This window comes from Podarcis vaucheri (genome assembly GCF_965113315.1).
Source record: "Podarcis vaucheri genome assembly, chromosome: 8".
NCBI lineage: Eukaryota > Metazoa > Chordata > Lepidosauria > Squamata > Lacertidae > Podarcis > Podarcis vaucheri.
The window spans coordinates 25,746,259-25,771,899 of NC_138766.1; the positions used below are offsets into that span (position 1 = coordinate 25,746,259).

Genomic DNA, 25,641 nt, shown 5'->3' on the forward strand with positions numbered 1-25,641 from the left:
CTGCTGGTGCATGTGTCCATTCTGTATCACGGCCATATAGCCTTCATTTGTATCTCACACTTGCAATGATGAATAAAACCTAGATTACGGCTCCTTTGGCGATGTACCTCCAGCTCGTATTCAAAGGGTAGGAAACCTGAAGAGAAGTCTTCAAAAACCATTCAGTATGCCACTCACATACAAAGATCAGCCTTTATCTCAGATTAGGCCATCTCCATGAGTTTCCGCAGCAGAGGTTCTTGACCAATATATTTACTGTGTGCGCATGAAACCACATGCCCAAGATTTATATTTTTAAAGTAGCGTTTTGCAGAAGGCAGCATACAGACAAACAGTTTGGCTGGACAGCTGTATATCCTTCCTGGTTCCCTTTATTGCTTCTTTCTTTTTGTGTCCCATTTCAATTTAAACGAGAGGGGGGGGGAGGAAATCACTTAAAACTACAGAAGAAAAACAGAATGCGCATAAACACACAGATATAGATTACATCCAAAATACTTCCAACGCTTTAGAAAAATGTTCTCTTTCTATAACTATGGTACAGATTTTTTAAAACCGTTGCAATTAATGTGCAATTTAAAAGATACAAAAAGAAGCCTTGTTGACTAAATGACTTTTTTTTTTTTTACTTTTCACAAGTTTCTCCGTTGCCGCTTAAAGAGAGAAGAGTTACGGTTTTCGCTACGTCTGGAAAAGCACTGGGTAGCTTGCCTTTCCGAATGCCAGTGTTTAATTCTACTTGAACGTACAGCATTTTGATTTGTAAGTTGACTACTCTGTTAAAGAGAGACAAAGGGAGAGATTATGTCCTATATCAGTATAGTAGAACCAGCTAAATAGACATCTTTAATCTCGTAACATGATGAAATCATTATAAATTACAGCTCATTTGTTAAGTGATTATGGTGATGCATGCAGTCTTCCTTGGTACTGTTACCAGCGGATAAGCATTGGACGTTTCCCATACTCTACGAACAGGTGCCACTGTCCCTTGTTTTTCCTTTTAAAGTAGACTCTGGACCAGCAACCAGCCTGGTGTCAATGACTCAGTACGGTGGAACGAGGCGCTTCATCTCACGGCATCCTGCCACCACCATAACCACCCTCCCAAACCCCCAAAATTGGCCCGCGTGGGTATTTGCCGCTTCCTTTCAGCCGCAGGAGATCACAGTGAAACGCTTGGAAATGCACGACATGTTGTGTAGGACAATCCCAAGGAGGAAAACCAGGACGCAGGCCACCAGGATGACAGTGCAAACCCCCGACCAGGTGGAGCTTTTCGCAATGCCCCTCCTGTCTTGATCTTCGTCTCCTCCCTCCTGAGGGAGGCCAGACTGCAAGGGCTGCTGCTCGGCTGGGATTGTCACCACAGTGAGAGACTTCTGCTGGCTGCCTGGCAGCAGGCGGCAGCCAATGTCTCCTGGCAAGAGGGACCTCTCCTTGGAGATGGGCAAGGGCAACATGTAGCAGCCATTGCTGGGAAGTTTGATGAAGACGGGAGTGTGCTCTGAAGTGTGGGGTATCGCAATCACGGCAATGACCTCTGGGTCGTCGGGCAGCTGGGAGACGGAAAAGCCCGGCGGCAGTTTAGTGATGCCTCGGCACCAGGGGCACCGCAAGTCTTTCTGGCTGGTCCTCATCTGCTGAAGGCAAACAGAGCAGCAGGTATGCTTGCAGTCCAGCAACTTGGGCCTCCGCCGGGGGCTGTAGTAATTGAAACAAATCTGACATTCCAGCAGAATGTCCTGGGACAGAGTCTCCATCGCGGTCCGACTGGCGAAAGCAGTGAGATATCACGTTGTTCGGCAGTCCGGTCTCAAATCTAATGCTTGGAGCAGTTCCTGGCCTCCCACGGTGACTAGCTTGTATTCTACCACCAGGCGAAAGGAGGCAAGGAGTCCGTAGCGAAGCATCTGACTGGGAGTCCGTCAATATCTGAGAGGGAAATTTAAAACGAACAGAGTTAATCATAAAGGTCTACTAGAATACTGAAGGGGGTGAGGGAGCTAAAGACATCCTTTTATTGATGCAGAGGATAAGTGAACATTGCAAAACCGTAGCATCTTAAGCATGATGCTTATGGCTAATAAATTCCCCTAAGCACAAACATTACCAAACCATGGGTTTTAGCCTCATATACCAGGGACATTGAACAAAAAAAACCACACACACCCAAGTCTTTTTATCTGATTATAATGATTTTTGAAGAAAGCATTTCAGACTAATAGTCTGAATTCCACATTTTTACTTGGTCAATAAGGCTATTTTCATGCAGGAATCAAAAGGACAGTTTGCTCGTTTTCCATGCTTCGTGAACAGACTTCATGTGAACGCTTCATAAAAGCTTTGAACAAATGGTGAATAACCCAAGACCAATGTGAAGGTAATGTGGGAGGACACAAACCTAGAGATTTTTCCTCCCAACTTGACTGAAATTTATAGCATTGCATATATCATTGCAATCATCCTCTGGTTCAAATTCAGTGGGAAAGTGCCTGAAAACCTTTAAATGAGTTCACTTTTAGGAACAGGTCAGGCAATTGCGAGTTGAGGTTAGACACCCATGGTGACCAGGAACACACATAAAGTATGTATATATATTGCAGCCATACATACGGTAAGTGCATGGTTTATGAAGTACCTGTCTTCATGACAGTAATGCTTGGACAATGACACTTAAGAGCTCTGTTGACACTTAAGGCTAGCGCTCTAGAGCCACTTCCCTACTGATGGCTTCTTCTGTGGCTCCAAGGAGAGAATGTTACTACAAAACTTTGTGAATAGGATCAAACACACAATTTCTGACTCCCTGACCATTGCATTCCTTTCTGGGCAGAATAGCAACCAGGTGGAAGAGTGCCGCAACTGTTTCCAATCCGTAGAGCTCTCATAGTCTAATACCAACTGAAGCAGCAGGGGAAGGATAATCAGGAATCGGTTCTGCACCATTCACAGTAAGCCTGAATGGGGCCTGATAAAGCAACTTTCCCAGGAACATTCTAAGGTTTAGGACCAGGTAGCTCTACCATCCCCAAACATCACATTGCATCCACTGCAGAAAAAAGTATCAGCTGAAACAACACAGCAGTACATGTGCAAAATCCAAGGCAAAAGAAATAGAGGACGCTGCCCTGAAACACAGTCACTAAATGGATAAGACAAACACCAAGGATCTGCTCCCAATTATTTTTATAAGGGAGAAGGTCAACAGCTGAACTTCCGCAAATAATTTTTTTAACCATTCTGGCTTTCCTATCTCCCTGTTTTAAAACCTCTGGCACAATTGAACTTTGAAGTGTCATCAGGATCGACCTCATTTTCTCTCTGTCCAGTCCTGGAGTTTTGCTCGTAGGGTTATCATCTCTCTTGCTTGGCTTTAATCTGCCGCATGGCTAATTACATTAAAAGTTATTAAGAAGGAAAATGTGTGTTGAGAAAGTACTGAAGTATTAAGACAAGCAGTGGCATAAATTGCAAGCAGTATAGCAAAATGGTAATACAGGACATATCTAAACATTATGTATAGGTAGAGTGGACGGTACGAAAGTAAATGCAACAAAGTGAAGCTGGAGGCAGTAAAGGAGTAACTCCTCACTATTCAGTGAGCCTGGAATAATTATGCACTTAATGTGTTAATAAAATCATAGGGGCGCAGGTGACACTGTGGTCTAAAGCACTGAGCCTCTTGGGCTTGCTGATCAGAAGGTCAGAGGTTCGAATCCCCGCAACGGGGTGAGCTCCCATTACTCTGTCCCAGCTTCTGCCAACCTAGCAGTTCGAAAGCACACCAGTGCAAGTAGATAAATAGGTATCGCTGTGGGGGGAAGGTAAACGGCATTTCCGTGTGCTCTGGTTTCTGTCACGGTGTTCCGTTGTGCCAGAAGCAATTTATTCATGCTGGCCACATGACCCAGAAAGCTGTCTGTGGACAAACGGCGGCTCCCTCGGCCTGACAGGGAGATGAGTGCCACAAGCTCATGGTTGCCTTTGACAGGACTTAACAGTCCAGGGGTCCTTTACACTTACCTTACCTAACAAAATCTACATGGGACATGCACCTTAAGCACTTATAAGCCACAGCACATAAAAGAATCCAGAAACATTAACAAGCCAGCAGCAATATAATGGCTATGCACAATTTTTAAAATTCCAATAACTGATTATTATTTCGGTGGCAGTGGCAAGAGTAGTAAAAACTAAATAGGACAACACTGCAGAGAGACTTAAATGTCCGTCCTCCCCAATTGCTGATCTACAGGAATGAGCTATGGGGGATGTTTGTGTGTGCCTGCAAGATTGTGGCATGGCCACATACACAGCTGGTAGGTGGGTTCTGGAGGAGTAACCGAGGATGAAAGTTAGCCATCCCCGGATTTAAGTCTGTAATGTTTGCAAACTTTATAAAAGCTATGCGCACACGATTGTAACAAAACGACCCACTATACCTAAAGGAGCATCTCCACCCCCATTGTTCTGCCCGGTCGCTGAGGTCCAGCGCCGAGGGCCTTCTGGCGGTTCCCTCATTGCGAAAAGCAAAGCTACAGGGAACCAGGCAAAGGGCCTTCTCGGTGGTGGTGCCTACCCTGTGGGATACCCTCCCATCAGGTGTCAAAGAGATAAACAACTACCTGACATTTAGAAGACACCTGAAAGCAGCCCTGTTCAGGGAAGTTTTAATGTGTGACATTTTAATGTATTTTTAATCTTTGTTGGGAGCCACCCAGAGAGGGTTGGGAAACACAGCCAGACGGGAGGGGTACAAATAATAAATTGTTGTTTATATTATTATTATTATTATTATTATTATTATTATTATTATTATTATTAAACTTTCAACCAAGACATGCAACTTTTGCAAAGCAAAGTGCTTCCTTACACAGCACCCCTCATTGCTACTTTCCTGAGTACAGTAATTCTTGGAACACTTTGAATCGTCATCGCTATCACATACAAACCATTAACTCTCATCTCTGGGTTTCCTCAAAATAACTGAGCCCCACAACGCATCTTCTAACGCTGTTATGTAATGAACCAGAAAGCAATTTTGCAGATAGGTAATAATAGACACCACCCCTCAATGGGCTTGGAATGCCTTCATGCCCTGCCTGATGGCACTCCCCATAGGAGCATTTTCATACAGAAGGCTTGGAGGCATTTATTTCTTTTATATACATATAAATTTATTTATTTGGTTTTCAGATTAAAGTTTTGCAATCACATATCCAACATACATCATAAAAACAAGATTCAAAAGAATCTCCTCCCCTTTGTGGGTCCTATTGTTAGTCATTTCCTCATGCATCTTTTATACTTATCCAAATCTTTTACATCTCCATTATATCCCAAATTCACCATTAAACTACAAGTCTTATTCCATGGAGGCATTTATTTCGCCACTGCACAAAGCAAGATGGGGAACTAGACGGACATTTGTTCTGATCCAGTAAGTCTCTCTTGACATCATACCGAAGTTAACATATGACTTTTTTATTATTCTGCCCTTCCTCCAAGGAGCCCCAACCATTATATATGGTCTCCATCACCTACACACACATACATGATAGAACACCAACAATTCCATGAGTTGGGTTAGACTGAAAAATAGTGGCCAGTGTTTGATCTGAACCTGTATTGCCAGTCCAACGCTTTAGACCTATTCAGGCAAGAAACCAGGGCAACAGAGGTCAGCTATGTTCACATAGTATGGTATTCGAAAAAACCCAGGATCTAGATCAGGCATAGGCAAACTCGGCCCTCCAGATGTTTTGGGACTACAACTCCCATCATCCCTAGCTAACAGGACCAGTGGTCAGGGATGATGGGAATTGTAGTCTCAAAACATCTGGAGAGCAGAGTTTGCCTATGTCTGATCTAGATGGTAGCAATAGAGCCTGCTCCTGCAATCTGCCTAGTCCAGGGGTTGGCAAAGTTGTTGTGGCTTGGGCCTGTTCACACGTGCACAAATGCGCAAACACTATTTCTGGTGATCCTTCCGGCGCGGAGGAGACGTACGCAGCTTCCCATTGGCTGCAAGAAGCTGCTGCAGCCAATGGGAAGCTGGCCAGCGTCGTGGAAGGCGGTCCCCTCTCTGCTCTGTGCCAGTTTAGCACAGCGCACAGGAGCTGACAGAGTGGGCGGCGGGGGTCCATGGGCCAGTTAAATGACTCCCATGGGCCTTAGGTTGCCAGCCCCTGGCCTAGGCTCTGTGTACAGCAGGTTCAGAAGAGTACAGTGGTACCTCGGGTTACATACGGTTACATAGGCTTCAGGTTACACACTCCGCTAACCCAGACATATTACCTCAGGTTAAGAACTTTGCTTCAGGATGAGAACAGAAATCGTGCTCTGGCAGTGCGGTGGCAGCAGGAGGCCCCATTAGCTAAAGTGGTGCTTCAGGTTAAGCACAGTTTCAGGTTAAGAACGGACCTCCAGAACGAATTAAGTACTTAACCCGAGTTACCACTGTACACAGAAGTCGAGAGTGGAGCTGGAATGTCAAATCCTAACCTCCTTCACGAGTTCATTCACCCTGGGCTCTAATGTGAAAAGTGGACTTCCCAATATTCTCCCTTACTGGCATTTGGTGACACACTTACTATAGGCATTTGGTTCAATGGAAGAAAAGCTGCTGCTCCGTATATTTCTTAATTAACACATAAAAAGGCCAAAGGAACAAGCAAAAAACCTGAGTGACAAGGCAAAGAGCTTCTCCAAAGATGAGGTGAAGATTATACCTCTCTCTCCAACCACAAAGTTTCCGCGACACTTTAGAAAGCCAGCCAGGTCTCATATGAGGGCACAGCTGACTTCAGCAGCAGTCAAAAACATTGTTTTATCATTAGTACTCTGGATTATCTGATGACAGCCAAGAAAATGTTGCTGACAGAGAAGACCCAGAGCTAAAGAAGACTGCCAGGGGTATCCTTAGGACTCTTTAAAGGACAGTGAGAGGGGAGGGGAGAGGGCTGGGAGGCAGCAACACTCAAGTGAGACCAAAAAGACAGAGACAACCAGAATCATGATTAATATCCTTGGCTAGTGCAGATCTGATAGCAGCTGAAAGCTCTGCAGGGCTGAGCTATATCTACTAATGTTAATAAAAGCTAACCGAGTATGAAAAACCATGGGCAGAAGACACCAAGCGATGGAAAGAGATGCATTAGCAGCAGAAGGGAGTGGAAAGGGGGAAATCGCTTGCCTGACACAGATTTTCCCTCCCTGCTCTTTGATGCTCATGCTCATTGATAACATGGCTCCAATAAATGAGAGCTGAGAAAAACAGAGACACCGATATTTAAAGATGACAAAAAACAGAACATAGAGAAAACAGTTAAGACTACCCTTTCTGCAGCAGAGCACAGCACAGCAAAGCAAAGCAAATGGATAAATATGCTAGAACTTAGTTCAAAGGTGTTTTTCCCCTCTTGAACCTAAGAGTAAAGTAAAGGATCCCTGGCCAGTTAAGAGCAGTCAAATTTGACTATGGGGTGTGACACTCATCTCTGCTTTCAGGCCAAGGGAACCGGCATTTGTCCACAAACAGCTTTCCAGGTCATGTGGCCAGCATGACTGAACCACTTCTGGCTTAACGAAACACCGTGACAGAAGCCAGAAAGCACGAGAACACCATTTACCTTCCCACTGCAGTGCTACCTATTTATCTACTTGTGTTGGTATGCTTTCACACTGCTAGGTTGGCAGGAGCTGGGACAAAGCAACAGCTCACCCCGTCATGGGGATTTGAACAGCTGACCTTACACGGCCCGGACACTGAGGTCCAGCGCCGAGGGCCTTCTGGCGGTTCCCTCACGGCGAGAAGCCAAGTTACAGGGAACCAGGCAGAGGGCCTTCTCAGTAGTGGCACTCGCCCTGTGGAATGCCCTCCCACCAGATGTCAAAGAGAAAAATAACTACCAAACTTTTAGAAGACATCTGAAGGCAGCCCTGTTTAGGGAAGCTTTTAATGTTTAACAGGTTATTGTATTTTAGTGTTTTGTTGGAAGCTTCCCAGAGTGGCTGGGGAAAGCCAGCCAGATGGGCGAGGTATAAATAATAAATTATTATTAAATTATTATTACAATCAGAAAGCCCAAGAGGCTCTGTTGTTTAGACCACAGCGCCATTTGCGTCCCTAAGAAACACACTATAGAATCTGCTTTCCATACACAAGACTGAGAGCAGAATTTGATTCAGTCTATTTTATAAGGTGAATACATGTTGGATAGAGTACTCTGTCCCAGTACAAACGCTTCTCTGCTCTCTGTGTGTGATAGGATTAGACACTGAACAGTAAATAACACTTTAAAGTTCATCACTGAAAAGCCCTATGGCCGGCTGCCATTTTCACCTCTCCAGAAGCTTCAGGCAGAGCAAGATGCTTCTTGACGAGAGAACAACATTACAACGGGGGTCTGGTATCGCCACAAGCATCCTCCAGCATATCTTGATTCAAACTTAGCTTTGGCATGCAGGCCAGCTGGCAAAGAAGCCACGTATTTGGTCACCTGTGTCAAGCAAAGATCACCTCTCGAGTCAGCTAGGCAGGGAAGCTTTTGTGCAATACAGTGGTACCTCAGGTTACATACGCTTCAGGTTACATACGCTTCAGGTTACAGACTCCGCTAACCCAGAAATAGTGCTTCAGGTTAAGAACTTTGCTTCAGGATGAGAACAGAAATCGTGCAGCAGCAGCAGTGGGAGGCCCCATTAGCTAAAGTGGTGCTTCAGGTTAAGAACAGTTTCAGGTTAAGAACGGACCTCCAGAACAAATTAAGTACTTAACCCGAGGTATCACTGTGTTAAGAGAAAACCTGGTTCACAAACGATTAACCACGGTCTGCCAGTTCTGAGCACAGCTTACAGATACTTTTTTTTAAAAAAAAAATGGTCCCAGGTACACCATGATTATCCCCGACTGAGGTCTAATATGCACAAACAGCTGGGTTTTTTCTGGATTTACAACTTCACAGGGCTTCTGGGCGAGTGGATATCAGAAAGTTCCCACAAACAAAACTCTTTGTGCATAGAAAAAAAGAGAGACGAGGCTTCTTGGCATCCACAGACGTGACCTCCCCACACCTGGCAAGTGGAAGAGTTTCACCATCTGAAGGGGCTCTTTGTTTAAAACCAGGTCCTCTGGAGGACGTCCCGCTTGTGGGCTTCCTAGAATTGCATGGCTGGCCGCCACGGATATGGCAAACAGCGTCCAAAACAGTTCTGTGGAGTGCTGATATTTGGAAGAGAGCCGGCCTACTTCCCTGGGGCATTGTGGAGAGAACTAGGGTGGCAAGTGCTGTTGCTGAAATGGCTAAGTGTAGACGCTCCAGGCCTCAGCTGTGTTATCCTTAAGTAAGCAGTTTTCATAACAAACTGGGCCTGTAAGAGCACCTCTGAGTCCCTGTTATAGCAGTAGGATGCAGGATGCTAGATTAAATGGGTCCCTGGTCTGACCAATCAGTGCCCTTCTAATTTTTCTATCAGAACACCAAGTCAAGACAGTTCAGGCCTTTCTGAGGGCCAGCCTGCAACTGGAGAGATCTTTCCACTTGGAACATGAAACCACCCAGTGGGCTTTAAGCCATTAATTTGATTATATCCAATTGAAGTGGATAGATTTCCCTTTAATAACACCAGCACAACACACATACACGATGCTGACTCTGAGCCTTACAGCTGAGATGAGTAATATATTCACAGTACAAGTAAAATCACGCCCGACTCAGAATCACTGGATAGCCCTGGAGAAATCACCTTAAAAGAAAACTCGGCTGCTCCATTTCTATCAGCAGAATGGTCAGTCATGCACATTGATCCTAATAATCTGTGATCTGACCCTTCTCCGCTGAATTTTTCTCCCCATCAATTCCAATACTTTTAGTTCCGGAACCAATATACCAATACCAGCCTAGATAGCGAAGTGCTTAAACTAAGAATTAAACCCTCTCTCTCTCTTTTTGGGGGAGAAGAAAAAGCTCGAAAGCTTATATTATCCCTGAGCTTCAAAGGCTACCCACCAGGCTATGTCTTTTCCGTCCGTAACATTGGTTGCTAACATAATCACGACGAATTCTCAGGTTGCAAACCGCGAACAAGCCTATGCACTTGTATATATCATCATTCTACAAGGTTAATATCAAGCTTTCAGCTAGGCAACCTATTAGGATGCTTCACCTTTACCAAGGAAGTTCCATTACGCAAACTCCCCAAACGCATTAAGCATCCTTAGGAACCATTACAGACTATGTATGATTTATGACAGCGTCTGTTGCCCTAAGGCAGCGGTAGCGAGGGGAGGGGGAGAAACATCGAGGAGGGAAGGTGCCATGCGTTCTCAACAGAGAAATTAATTGCCAGAATCACCCGCACTAAAATATAAACAGGATGCGTCTGTTTGGAACTTTTCAAATTAACAGCAGGAGGAAAATGCTGTAAATTAAAATGTTGCCAACACTTCCACAAATGAATTTGGAGCTGGAGCTTCGGTTTCATTTATTTTGAAACTGACAAAAGCTTTGCTGCTGCTTTCAGCTCCGAGAGGTTAACTGTTTGCTTTCTTCTTTGCAAAGAAAATGACTGCCCTTGTTTATATTTTCCTGCGGCTCCAACCACCAACAGTATCTCAGCGGTATACAAACACGAAATAATTTATTCCCCTGTGTAGAAGGAATGGCAATCAACACACAAAACAACAACAAGAAAGGAGGCTTATTTTAGACATTTGGGGGCGGGTTGTTGTTTGGATCCAACTCTCATCAGTCTCAACCAGCAGTGCCAATGGTTAGAGGGGATCAGGGTTGCATCTGAGAAATATCTGTAGGGATATATTTTCCTCAGCCCTACTGAATGCTCTGGCAGTGCTGAACTGAATCATTTGCTTGCCAAACACTGCTTGCATCATCTGAATCCCCCACCATCTGAAGAGAGATGGGTGGTAACTAGAGTCATAACCACATCTATGGAATGCCCTCCCATGACAGAGGGTCATCTAATATGAACTTTTATGTTAATTCTGGCACCAGGTAGAAACAGTTTTATTTGCCCAAGCTTCTAAGAGACAGAGGGGCCCTCTTGGTAGTGGCGCCAGCCCTGTGGAACACCCCCCCCCCATCAGATGTCAAGGAAATAAACAACTATCTGACTTTTAGAAGACATCTGAAGGCAGCCCGGTTTAGGGAAGTTTTTAATGTATGATGTTTTATCATTATTATTAATTATCATCATCATCATCATCATCATCAGTTCTGTTGGGAGCCACCCAGAGTGGCTGGGGAAACCCAACCAGATGGTCAGGGTACGAATGAATGGTTGTTGTTGTTGTTGTTATATCAACAATGGTGCAAAGGTTAGTTTTTTACTCATCTGCTTTGCTAATATTTTGAGCTGAATTTTTATACCGTTGCCCTTCTCTTTTTTGTTTAAATGTGATTTTATACCTTTTAGAACATTACTTTTTTAAAAAAATAATAATGGGAGGGTACATTCTGTTCTCTGTATAGTTCTTTCCTTCACTTGGTCAATAGCTTTACGAACAGAACAGAGAAAAGCCCACTGTGTTCCTTCTAATCTGACATCCACTTCTGATATTCTCTCCATAAATACCAGCTCTAAAAGAGATGGTTGAAAAAGAAAACTCATTTAAAATAAGCCACTTTACAAGCACATTTCTCCCCAGTACAAATCACTGGATAAGTGAGCTGGAATTCTCTTGAAGTGGCCAACCTGTTATAGGAGAGAACAGCACAATTCTTGAGGCCAAAGTGATTTAGAAAACAAATCCAAATCTCCAAATGGAATACAATAATGGAGAAAATACACTAAGGCACTACCATATGTAAAATGTTTTTTCCCCCTCCTTAAAAAATAGTGCCATTATATACGCTCACCTAAGGAAACAATGCCTTTTAAGATGAGTTTTAATTGTTTGCCACTCTGCTCAGTTTTCCTGTCTGCGAGCAAGGTTTGGTGAACTTGCTGTATCATATGCAAACATGATTTCCTGAGGAAGTGATTTGGTGTGTCCAGGAGTTGAAGAGAACTTAGCAGCAAGACTCAAGCTTTTATGTTGAAGGAAACTGCTTGATTAAGCTGGGGACAATCAACATTTTTTATCCATACAAGCAGGAGCGAGGAGAGGTCTGGTTTTCTCATTCATCTCATCATGCAGTTCACTAAATATTCACCTAAGAGTAGCATGCTGACAGCGAAATAACCTCCCTGCTTTTCCCCTATTATTATTATTAAAATAAAAAAAATCCTTCCAGTAGCACCTGCATCTTCCAGCATCTATTATTATTAAACACACTTTTGAGCCACCCACTTTTTAGCTATGTTTGCTGTACATCAGAATTGGCAGGAGTGACTTTATTGTGCATGCTGGGTAAACCTCACACTTATTTGAGCCGTACAGAATCAATATCACTCTGCTTTTTAAACTTCATTGAAGTTACTTTGCTTGACAATAGTTAATGAACTGCACTGTAAGCATAAGTATTCAGCACACCACGATGAGTAAAAAGCAATGATGCAAAAACTAAGGGAAAGCTGCAGCATACTACATTTCACAGAGAGGTAAAGCAGTTGAGAACTGAGGCCTAGTTGATTATGACAAAACAGAAATCCCGCTCCCAGCAACCATTGAGAATTGCTAAAGGATGAACATGTGAACCTGGACTACCCTATAGGCATGCTCATTCAGACAGGGTTGTGACACGTTTTGTTACAGAAGACCATTCAAGACCTAGAAACTCCAGTTATTTATACTAAACAGGTCTTTGAAGTGCCCAAGGAATGGCCAGCCCTTTGCAGAATAAAAAGTTCAGGACATAAGTGAGCAACATTAATACTGATAGCTGGTGAAATCCAAGGCAGTGTCAAAAGAACTTGCCAAGAGGTCAAGACTGGAGAGAGACGCATCAAGCCAGGGACCCAAATTGCATCAATACTGGGAACAGAGGATCAAGCAAGCCAGGAAAGGTCAAATCCAGGGAGTCTCCTACAGGAGCCCGACAAGACTAGCAGATAGAGAAAGCAGAAAGAACATGAGCAGGATGCTGATAGAGTAGTTAGCTGGAAGAGGAGAGAAAATAAGGACCTTAGAAGAGTGAAAAGTTAAAATTGAAAGTTAAGTGCAAGGAGTAGTTTGCTGGGGAACAGCTTGGTTGTATAATCTTGCAACAGTACTATATCCCAGTGTTACAGGAAAATCCTTGGGCTCACTTGGATTACCAAACAAAGGCACCAGCCAGGAATATAGGAGCAAAGCAGCAGCCAGTAGACCTGGTTTTTATTCCAAGGACTGTTGCAACAGGACTTCCACCCAACACATGGGAGAAGCAGGAAGAAGCCCAGAACAAAGGATGGCTCCCATTTTTATCAGTTTTACAGTTTCCGCACTCCCTCCCCTACAGGTGGGCAGGGTTTGTGGCACCGAGCGGGGGCTCACCTGGACAGGTGCCTCCCACCACTTAGGTTGGCCTCTGACCTGCCCTCAGCCAGGGAGGACAATGGACGGCCGGCCGGGGGGGGGGCGCTAAGGTCAAAAAAAAGAGGCTGACCCCTTTGTCCAAGCCTCACTTGGTTTTCCTTCCTTCCAGGATCACCCCCCACCCTCCCTCAAATTAATAATTCCTTGCATCCAAATAATTTCATCCTAGGTCATCAAGTTAACAATTTTTCCTTACAGACTAATATTTTGCGTTCCAGGTCAGCAGGCACTGCTGCGGCCGTAAGATGGTTGCTGTATTCAGAACCGGAAGGAATTTTCCCTGCATTGGCAGGCTTCGCCTTCCCTGTAGCATTTCGTCACAAATTTGGTGGTTTTAGGCCGTGGCAAGGTATCCTTTAGTCTATCATCAAGCTTGGGGGGGAATGCATTCATGCTCCCTCCCCATGCGGGGGCGCTTGCAGGGCCTATTAAAGGGCAAAAAAAGTGGGAGTCCCTGGCCCTAGAGCGGCGGCATGTAGGTCAAACTCCCGGGATGAGGTCGGTGGAAGGGCATGCTGTGTAAGTTTGTACTTTGCAGTCCCCTCTCACTGGACCTCAGCTGCCTGCATATCCTCAGCCAGTCGGGCTGAGAGGGTTACCTGCCAAGGCCTGTGCCAAGTTTCCCACTTCTGAAGCTCAATAAAGTTGTGGCCAATTTGAACTCTGATCTCTTGTCTCATTCTTTGGGGGGGGGAGGGAAGGAGTAGGCACCACAGACAGGGTTTAGCACGTGTGCCCGCAAAGATACCCACAACACCCCTAAAAATCACATCATGCATACATCACAAACACATCACACGCTGGGAGGGTCTGGCAACAGAAACCTGAGCATCAGGGCTTGCCCCCCACCCTTCCCTTGACCTCCACCATACACCCAAAAGAGATATTTACATGTCCCTGTTTCCCAGCCAAGTTAATCACATCCTTTTGTCTTGATCTGGGTTTGCTATTATTTCTGGAATGGCTACCTGTCTGGCACTCAGGATGCCAGAGATTATCACTCAGGCAGAGGGGCTGCTGAGTACCTGAGCTCACACTTTAGGGATTATGGCTGCCCTCACTCATGTCCCAAGCTCCCCCCTTGGTAGCCATTTCCATCGTGTGTTATGTGGTGCTTTGAGGAGACATGGTGTGTGTGAACAAACGGCAACCCCCTCCCCAATCATTATAAAAATTCCTGTAACGCCAGGAACAGTCTATTTTATTTAAGTCTAGGATCGAAATCAGGAAATAAAGATCAGAACTAGAATTGGGCTGGGAACCAGGAAAAGAAGGGGCTTGCCAAAATACAAATGAGCTTCAGGGTTTGTTTCTTTTGCCATTCAAATTGTACACATCACATTCCAATGCGGTTGTTCATTTCTGTAGAAAAACCAACTACTTAATTCTATAGCTCTTCCCATGTCAGCAACAGGGAAACCACCATTGTCAAGGCTAGTACATCGCTACCCATATAGTTTAGAATGAGTCATTTCCAGATCGGTTTATGAAGATGATGGAATATGCATAGATGGCTAGATTACCCGTGAGAATTAAAGAACAGAATGAGGAAAACGTCCATTGAAGGATGGAACTATTTTGTGGAATATTGGGGGAGTGGGGATATCGTGGTTATGTTAAAACGTATGCAGGATTTGAAGTAGAGCAGCCAAAGAGAATTGGTAGTTCAATAATTTAGAATTAATGTACATAATGGGTAAAATATTAGTAGTATAGTGGCTTTATAAGCTAAGAAAAGAACACCCTGGAAGGGTGGATGGGAAGTCAAGGAATATGAGAGATATGTTTTGAGGGTTGTTTAAAATAATTTGCAAAATTTAAAAAAATAAAAAAATTAAAGGATGGGTCATTTCCAGGTTTAAGGTCTAATCCCGAACCTAAAGAGGCCATTTGCAGGCTATTTCCCCCAACCAACCCCCCCCCCCCAGCTTGTGTTATCAAACACAGAACCAGATTTGAACTCTGGATTTTAGGGCAACGGGCTCTACATAGGAAACGAGAGAAGCGGATGTGCCTGAAAAGCACTTCTAAAGAGGTTTATGTTTGAAACGCAGTAAATTTGCAACAATCAATCCTTCTAGCAGACCCGAAGGTGTTTTTCAAATGCCTTCTTTATTATTTTGAATAAATAAATATTAATAAATAGCTCCACCCAATGGTGTTTCTTCTCCTTGCCCATTTGATATCAGATCAAAAGCAAACTGCATCTCCATTTCCCAAGGAAGTTTTATTTGATAAATATAAATCATCTTTGCAGCTAACGTAGAGTCGCTAGGGAGACTTAACAGGCTTATCAATCTCTCTTGCGCTCTGAAATAAGTTCAGGAAAGCCAGCTGCTCCCAAATTTCAAAGAGCAGGAAGTGAAGGCAGTAGCCTACATAGATCGGCGTTAGGACCAGGGTCCACTATTCCATATTCACAGAATCATGGAATTGTAGAGTTTGAAGGGACCCCAAGGGTCATCTAGTCCTGAAATACAGGAGTCCTGCTCACAGTCATCCCTGGGTGGGCTTGAACCACCAACCTTTTGCTTAACAGCCAGATGCACCAACCCACTGTGCCACGCTTGGAAGGACTAGGCCACAGGCGAGTCATTCCTAAAGGCAGCAAGCCAGTAAGGGTTAGAGAGCTCTAATGTGCTCAATGACACATATGAGACACATAAAAGGTAAAGGGACCCCTGACCATTAGGTCCAGGCGTGGCCGACTCTGGGGTTGCGGCGCTCATCTCACTTTATTGGCCGAGGGAGCCGGCGTACAGCTTCCAGGTCATGTGGCCAGCATGACTAAGCCGCTTCTGGAGAACCAGAACAGCACATGGAAACACCGTTTACCTTCCCGCCGGAGCAGTACCTATTTATCTACTTGCACTTTGACGTGCTTTCGAACTGCTAGGTTGGCAGGAGCTGGGATGGAGCAACGGGAGCTCACCCCATCACGGGGATTCGAACCGCCGACCTTCTGATCGGCAAGTCCTAGGCTCTGTGGTTTAACCCACAGCGCCACCCGCGTCCCTATGAGACACATAAGGTGTGGAATTATTACGTCTGTTGGTTACAGTCCATTTGGGGGGGGGGCAGCTAAGAATCCTTGCGTAGGCCAACAGCTATTTCAGTGGAAATAGGGAGATAATATAGACAAGGCTCAAAGGAGTAGTCATTCTGCACTCCTTTTTGCAGCTACAAAGTCTCTCCATTTGTATTAAACCACACAAGCCTTCTCTGCCCAGGGTTTGATGCATAACTGCACGCAGCCCATCAAACTGTAATGGAATCACAGACTGCAGTGCTGAAAAGCAGGGCTCTGCTTCCGATAAGGTGTTTGCTGCTGCACGGCTGCCTCCGCCGCTTTGTCGTTTATTGAGGAGTCGGGAGTCGGGTGATGCAAAAGCTTTTGTCATTTGCAGCCCCGTAGATACAGCTCAGATCCCAAGAGCCTCGCCTCTCAGAGCAGAATCCAGAGTGGGAGAGGCGTAACTGAGTGAGGGTCAGTTCGTGAAGTCAATTGGTGTTGACTGGAGACAAATAATAATAATAATAGAAGGCTCCCTGAGCTCCCCGGATTGGCGCCTGTTCCTTAAAAAGAAAAGCTACAAGTAAGAGGACAGACGACAAGTTTGGCAACCGTGTACTGTTTTTGCTGCAGATAAACCTACTGCTTACACACACTTTAAAGCCAGAAGCCTCTTTTCCTGAGGAACTTGATATAAAATTGCAACATAAATTTGCAGTCGTGTGACTGACAACTTATAACAGAGGTTCAGTGTGGGTGTGTTAGGGAGTCCAACAACCCTCTCCTTTCTTTCCTACTTGAGAGTAGAGTTCGAACCAATAAATGGGTTATTCAACCCTATATTGTACACTTTTATCTTTTTTATGGGGGCAGGGAATGACTCTGTAAATTCCCTTTAGCCAGATTGTAAAAGATTGGCACACCAATCTTTGCTGGTACTCCCGCATATATATATATATATATATATATTTGGTATCGAGGCGCAGGGATGCAGGAACTCAACAAGCACCTTTTCTGCAGAAAGGAAAACCTGCTGCTAATAAATCAATAGTGCTGTGTTAAGCAACAGTGTCAATGCATTTTTCATTCTTATTTTTAAACGGGTAAACACAGCCAAAACACTAAAAGCAGTGGCGGGGGGGGGGGAGCAGCAAAAGCAGAAACCCGGTATGTGTCGTGTGCGGAACACATGCATCAAAGAGACACCCTGGTGACAGAGACAAAAATGAGATGCTTAACTGCTGTGTAATAGGCAAAGAGCTTATGCAGAAAGCAGCCCGGGTTTTACGAGCTACTATGAATCGATGAAAAGATTTCAAGGGGAAAACCTTCAAAATGGTCAATGAACATGGTCTTATGGTTTGCAAAAGAGAGCCAGCAAGCATTTTCCATTGTATGTCACAGTCTGGCACTCATTGATTATACAGTGGTACCTCGGGTTACATACGCTTCAGGTTACAGACTCCGCTAACCCAGAAATAGTGCTTCAGGTTAATAACTTTGCTTTAGGATGAGAACAGAAATCGTGCTCCGGCGGTGCGGCAGCAGCAGGAGGCCCCATTAGCTAAAGTGGTGCTTCAGGTTAAGAACAGTTTCAGGTTAAGAACGGACCTCCGGAACGAATTAAGTACTTAACCCAAGGTACAACTGTAGTTTACAAGTGGAATTTGTTATAAGAATTCCAAGGTCTGAAATATAGTATACATATTCATAAATGCTCACATATCTAAATATATAAACCATGTGTCTGAAATAGTACAGGAGAGCAATCCTGAAGCCATTTTGACTCTCCCAGTGACCTCAAATATTCCTCTGCAGTGTTCTTGTTGTTGTTTGGTCATTTAGTCGTGTCCGACTCTTCGTGAGCCCACGGACCAGAGCACACTAGGCACTCCTGTCTTCCACTGCTTGCCGCAGTTTGGTCAAACTCATGCTGGTAGCTTTGAGAACACTATTCAACCATCTTGTCCTCTGTCGTCCCCTTCTCCTTGTCTTTCCCAACATCAGGGTCTTTCCCAGGGAGTCTTCTCTTCTCATGAGGTGGCCAAAGTACTGACCTCACAGCTTTAGGATCTGTCCTTCCAGGGAGCACTCAGGGCTGATTTCCTTAAGAATGGATAGGTTTGATCTTGCAGTCCATGGGACTCTCAAGAGTCTCCTCCAGCACCATAATTCAAAAGCTGGAGGAGACTCTTGAGAGTCCCATGGACTGCAAGAAGATTAAACCTATCCATTATTAAGGAAATCAGCCCTGAGTGCTCCCTGGGGGGCAAATGGGGAAAGCCTTCCCATTGTCTTTTCCCTTACTAATCCTGTCTTAAGGGCGTATTTGTGTATGAATAGGGTGAGCCTGTGGCCTGGATTCAGGAACTAAACTATTAACCATCACAAGAGAATGGCCAGGCTGACCAGGTAATGCAATCAGAGACCATTCATTATCAGGTAGACAGGATTTCTGCTGCAGACTATGATGTATGTATGATGATTTTGGGGGGGTCTTTGGCTAAGGGGGTTGGGCAATGTCAAAAGTCTTTAAAGCTTCCTGCACACTTTTGTTCAGAGTCTCTCCCTCCTTGGAAAGAGGGGAGGGGACTCTGTTGAAACAGAAAAATAAATATCTGCTTTGCTTTCCACTGGATCCTGCCTCCATCCATTCTTCTCTGACCGAACATGGACTTAGTGGGGAGTTGGGCAGCAAAAGGCAAACCCCAATTTTTACATCACATAACACAAGCAATGTAAATTCTTTAAAACTCTACCTTGAACTGTCCTGATTTACCTTTCAAGTTATTACATGGATTCTTCTATTATTGGTAGTATTGACAGGGCATTGGAGGGAACAAACAATAACAGGCGCTGATCAGGTTTGACCACTATGTAACATAAACGGGGTTACCATTGACCACATTTTAGAGGCAATTCACAGTACGGATCACGCAGTTTCCCAAATGCAACGGGGCTGAATAAGTAATTCCCATATGCTTTTAACTTTCAAGAGGCACTGGTTTACTACCTTTGAATAGCTATGGCGATTAAGCGATCTTCAAAATCACTTGGCACTTATATACTCTATTGAAATCTTTTAACACCAAGCACTGTCTAATGGCTCCTGTCAGGGGTTCAGAAGCAGAGACGCAGAGAAGGGTGGAAACAGAGAGCGAGGGGGAGGAAGCCGAAGGGAGAATGAGTGATGATGACGACCCGAGATCTCCAAGCCTAAGCAGTGAGTCAGAGGACTCCCAAAAGGGAGCCCCAGTGAGCAGAGCAAGGGGGGGATCCGGGGGGACACCCCAGGAGGAAGGGAACAGAGGAGATTCAGAGAGCAGCAGCTGGAAGTCGGGACCCACGCTCATAACTGAGGGCGGCAGCAGCTGGAAGTCGGGACCCACGCTCAAGACTGAGAGCAGCAGGGAGGAAGGTAGCCAGGCATCGGGTTCCGGAGGCTGTCAGCAGGAGGGAGGGCACGAGTCAGGGGTGGTCACGCCCTCCTCAGAGAGCGAGGCAACGGTTAAGAGGAAAGTAGAGAGTTGGGCGCGCGCGCCAAGTTCAAATGCAGCGGAAACTGGAGCAGTAAGCAGCCCGGAGAGTGAGCCAGGTCCTAAAGCCCGCCGCAAGGAGGCAGAAGGATCAGGGGGGTCAGCGTCAGAGGAGAGTAGAAGGGAGGAGGCCCAGGGGGGCAGAAGGACCCAGAGACGTAGGGAGAGGCGAAGGAGGTGGAGCAAGGCTAGGGTATTAAGCTGGTGTGCAAGAGGCGGGGACTCAGACGGGTCTTCGCCGACCTAGAGCAGAAGGTGTAGAGCTGCACGCTGCAGTTCGGAAATGAAACCTGTAACTCAATAAAGACTCTTTTAAAGTGGACGCTGTGTGGCGTGGTCCTATGTGAGCTGGGACCTGGTAGCAGCTCTGACAGTAAGACCCGTCTCTTCAAAGCTTCAGAAACCTGAAACCTCGCAGCGGGAGCAGAAGCCGCTAGGGGAGGAAGAGGGGTGTCTGTAAGCGAGCTCACAAAGGTTAGCAAGATGACGGAAGAACAGAGGATCTCCGCGCTGCAAGAGGCAGTGACCCAGTTGTCCTCAGAGGTATTGGCTTCCAAGAAACGGGAGGAGGAGACTACAGCCGCCTACAGAGACCTACACGCCAGGTTTGAAATGCTTGTTAAGCAAGGGCAACCGGGACCCAGACCGGAGGGCGTGGGATTGGCACGGAGAGCAGGAGGGCTTGTGGCTCACTTCGATGGGACTTTGCAACAGTACCCTAATTTTAGAGCAGACGTAATGTGCGCACTGCAACTGCTGGCAAAAGACTTTAGAGATGAGGAAGAGAAGGTGGGGTTCATATTGTCCCATTTGCATGGGGATGCCAAAGCCTGGCTGCGCAATTTGTGGAGGGATAAAGATCCGGCGCTTCAGAATGCAGATGCCTTTATCAAAGCGATGGATGCGTGTTTTTTGTCTACTATTGATGTGGATCTTGCCAGACGGGAGATTCATGGACTAAAACAAGGGAGGGCGAGCGTCCGGCAGTATCACGCCCGATTTTTTGCGCTGGTCAGTGCTTTAGAATGGGATCGGGATTCGCCCCCTGTCAGAGACCTCTTCTGGGAGGGTCTAAGTTCAGCGGTTAAGGATGAAATTGCAAGGGGGGAGAGGCCCCGAAGCACGCAGGAGGTGGTCCAAAGGGCGCTGACTGTGGGGGTGAGGCTGGAAGAACGTCCATGGTGCAGAGATGAAGGACGTGGAGGGCGCGAAGCAGCGAGAAGTTTCTCTTTCGTTCCGAGGGAAGCAGCGCGTGCGCAATCCACACCTCCGCCAGGAGGGGGAGGGGAACCGATGGAGGTGGGAGGTGCAAGGGCTCAGTCAGCAGCCAGAGCCCTAGCACCGGCAGCAGTGAAAGCGAAGCCTCCTAGAGGGAACAGGAAGTGTTACATCTGCGAGGATCCAGGCCATTTGGCGAAGGAGTGTCCCCGGAGGCTCCACAAGCACACTGCAGCCTCAGCAATGGTGACTGCAGCAACGCAGCAAGGAGAACCACAGCAGGGAAACGACAATGTCTGGCTGGAGACGGAGGCACTGGGGCCCAGCCAGACGCATCTGTGAAGCAGTCCCCAGCAATCTTGCAACCCACGGATCCCCTCCCACCCAAACCAGTAGTGCAGCTCACAGCATCTCTCCAGCTACCCGACGGCGTCACTATCGAAGTGCCGCTTTCTGTGGATTCTGGAAGCAACGCAGACTTTATAGCGCAGAGCTTTGTGGAGCAGCACGCTATACAGCTATTGCCTGCCACTCTGCCCCTGCAAGTCGTCACAGTGGATGGCAGAGAGTTGCTAGGGGGGCAGGTGGTGAAGCAGACGCCACCGATGGTGATGCGCCTTGGCAACCACAGGGAAGTCATCAGTTTTAATGTCACCCAACTGTCGGACACGCCCATTGTGTTGGGCATGAGTTGGCTGGACAGGCACAGTCCGACACTGGCTTGGTACCAGAGACAACTGATCTTCGGCTCCTCTTATTGCGCAGAACACTGCATCCTGCCCCGACGGGAGGGAGAGGAGGAGGAATCACAACTGCAGTTGGGAACGTTGCAAGCGGTCCCCCACAAATACGCGAGCTTTTTGGAGGTCTTCTGCGAGAAGGAGGCGGACAAGCTACCCCCTCACCGGCCATATGACTGCAAGATTGACCTCCTACCGGGGGCGACGCTGCCGAAGGGGCGGCTATACTCCATGTCTGAAGATGAAATGCAGGAACTCAAACAGTTCATCGAGCATAATCTGGAGCGTGGCTTCATCAGAGAGTCCAAGGCAGTGGGGGGCAGTCCCGTTTTCTTCGTGAAAAAGAAAGACACGCCCCAAAAAAGACTAGTTGTGGACTACCGCCTTTTGAACCAGATGACCAAACCGTCTGATTACCCCATGCCCAGGATTGACGACCTCCTCGCGACGGTGCGCAAGGGACGCGTGTTCACCAAGTTGGACCTGCGAGGGGCGTACAATCTCATCCGCATGCGGGAGGGCGATGAGTGGAAGACGGCCATGTTCACACCGCTGGGCACCTACGAATACAGAGTTATGCCCTTTGGATTACAAAATGGCTCTCACTGTTTTCAAGCTTTTATGCATCACGTGTTGGAGGGACTCCTCTACAAGACATGCGTCTGCTTCCTGGATGACATCCTGATTTTCTCTGACTCGCAGCAAGCTCACGACCGAGACGTGAGGGAGGTGCTCAGCAGGTTGCAACAACATAGACTGTACGCCAAGCTGGAGAAGTGCCAGTTCGACACGACGGAGGTGGATTTCCTGGGATACAAGTTGTCGGACAAGGGGATAGCCATGGACAGCACCAAGGTTCGTGCGGTATTGGATTGGAAAAGCCCGCGCAACCGGAAGGAGGTCCAGCGGTTTGTCGGCTTCGCCAACTTCTATCGCAAGTTTATCAAGGGGTTCGCGATGCAGACGGCAGCAATTACGGACACGCTCAGCTCCAAAAAAAAGAAATTCATCTGGACGGAGCAGGCGGAACAGTCCTTTCAAGCGCTCAAGCATCTCTTCGCATCGGAGAAGCAACTGCTGCATATCGACCCCAGTAAACCGTTGAGGGTAGAGACAGACGCGTCAGACAGAGCCGTGGGAGCTGTCCTGCTGCAGCGAGACCCGCAGGGGGTGTGGCGGCCGGGAGCGTTCTACTCCAGAAAGCTCAGCAAGTCGGAGCAGAACTACACCATCTGGGACAGGGAGTTGCTGGCCATTCATGCAGCTTTCAAGGCGTGGAGGCACTTCCTAATCGGCGCCAAGCACACGGTGCAGGTCTGCACGGACCACAAGAATCTGGAGCACTGGCGCACGGCTCAGTTCCTGAACCAGAGGCAGATACGTTGGGCGGAGTTCTTTGCTGACTTCAATTTCCGAATAGAGTACGTCCCAGGCGACACCAACATCATGGCGGATGCACTGTCCCGAAAACCGCAATACCTAGAAGAGGTGACGCCAGCGGCGGCCATGCACATCTTCGCACCGACGGCGTGGGCGTGTGCCTCAGCTACAGTAGACCTGGATGCGGTGCGACGTGCATTGCGGGACGACTCATTCGCGCAAGACAAGATGGCGGAACTGCTCAGAGGCACGGCTACCACGGACGAGTTCCAGGTGCGGGACGGCTTGCTCCTACGCAAAGGGGCTGTCTATGTACCAGGAGACGACCTTCGCGCCAAGGTACTGCAACAGTTGCACGACGCACCCACGGCCGGTCACTTTGGCACAGAGAAAACGATGGAATTAGTCGCGAGAGACTTCTGGTGGCCCAGGCTGAGAGGAGAGGTCGCGGACTACGTCGCGAGGTGCGACACCTGCCAGAGGGCCAAGCCGGTACACAGACCACCGGCGGGACTGTTAGAACCGCTGCAAACACCGTTTGAACCGTGGGAGAGGGTGGCCCTGGACTTTGTGACGGATTTACCCAACTCGAGAGGCAAGACAGCTGTGCTAGTGGTGGTGGACTTGTTCACCAAGATGGCACATTTCATTCCGTGTGCGAAGGTGGCCACGGCGGAACAAACCGCCAAACTGTTCATAGATCACGTGTTCAAAGTGCATGGCCTGCCACGGTCTATCCTGTCCGACCGCGGACGCCAGTTCATCTCGTCTTTCTGGCAGAAGCTGATGGGTTTTCTAAATGTCAAGGTCAATCTGGCATCAGCAAGACACCCGCAGACCAACGGGCAAGCAGAGAGGGTCAATGCCATCATGCAGCAGTACCTGAGATGCTATGCCAATCAACAGCCTGCGACGTGGGTGGATTACCTGCCGCTAGCCGAGTTCGCTTACAACAACACGAAGCACGTGTCCACAGGAGTGACGCCGTTCTTTGCCAACAATGGGAGGAATCCCAGAACCTTCCCGGGACTGGAGAGAGTGGGGGAAGGAGAACCACAGACGGCGGACGCGTTCGCGTCAGAGCTGCAGGCGGTCCACGATCAACTCAGACGGCAGCTGGAGCTAGCTAAGCACGCCTACAAGGTGCAAGCTGACAAGCACAGGCGGGTTGGCGAAGTGATCCAAGTGGGAGACTGGGTCTGGTTGGCAGCCCACGCAGTGCCGACCAGGTCGCTTGCCAAGAAGAAGTTGGGGCACAAGCAGATCGGTCCGTACCAAGTCGAAGCGCAGATCAACCCGGTAGCCTTCCGACTGGCGCTGCCGGAGGGTTCCAGAATGCATCCGGTGTTCCACAGGTCGGTGCTCACTCCCTACAAGGCACCTCACAGGTTCCAGGAGCCAGGGACGGCGCCAAGTCCGCTCCGGGAACGGACGGAGACGCGGGAGGTGAAGCACCAGGACCACATCAACGAGGTCACGGAGATTTTGGACTCCAGATGGGGGGAAGAGGGAGTCGAATACCTCTTAGCCAGAGAGGGCACCCGGGCCAGCGCCAATAGCTGGGTACCAGACTACGCTTTGGAGGAACCCCTGCTCAAGGACGAGTTTCATGCCCTCTTCCCACACAAACCCATGCCAGCGAGCTTCTTCGACGACTGGTTGTTCACACCCACACTTTCTTCCAGCACGTTCCATGGATTCGACTCAGAAGGGGAACCCGCACGGAGCACCCGTTCCCCAGAAGGTTCACCGGCAGGTTCGGCATCAGGCAACTCGTATTGGTGGGACGATCGACCAGAGGAGCGATGGCGCAGGAAGTGGCTGGAGATGCCAGGTCGAGCGACCGACGCAGAGACTGACATGGACGTGTTCGGGGAGGACCTCGGGTTCGAGCACGGCGGTACAGAGATGGAAGAGCAACAAGTCAACGTCGACGACCGCGAGGGGGAAGACTCGGAGGTCTTCAGTTGGCGGCCACCCACGGGGAGCGACCTGTATCCAGCATTCCCTCCCATGATGATGGAGCGCCCAGCACCCACACCTGACAGCGGGGAGGGGGGAAGGGGGGGCTTCGAGGGGGGGATGGATGTCAGGGGTTCAGAAGCAGAGACGCAGAGAAGGGTGGAAACAGAGAGCGAGGGGGAGGAAGCCGAAGGGAGAATGAGTGATGATGACGACCCGAGATCTCCAAGCCTAAGCAGTGAGTCAGAGGACTCCCAAAAGGGAGCCCCAGTGAGCAGAGCAAGGGGGGGATCCGGGGGGACACCCCAG

The 25,641-nt window shown here is 47.6% G+C and overlaps 1 protein-coding gene across 7 annotated transcripts in view; it reads right to left on the reverse strand.

The window, feature by feature from the left end:
* Window positions 1-353: 353 nt before the first annotated feature.
* RNF152 (ring finger protein 152) overlaps window positions 354-25,641 on the reverse strand; it is a 55,964-nt gene continuing 30,676 nt past the window's right edge. For all 7 annotated transcript variants that reach the window (XM_082234690.1, XM_082234688.1, XM_082234693.1 and 4 more), the window contains one exon: window positions 354-1,935. In XM_082234690.1, coding sequence (XP_082090816.1) covers window positions 1,152-1,763 — 612 coding nt within the window. In that variant the 5' untranslated portion in view covers window positions 1,764-1,935 and the 3' untranslated portion in view covers window positions 354-1,151. The remainder of the gene's footprint in view (window positions 1,936-25,641) is intronic.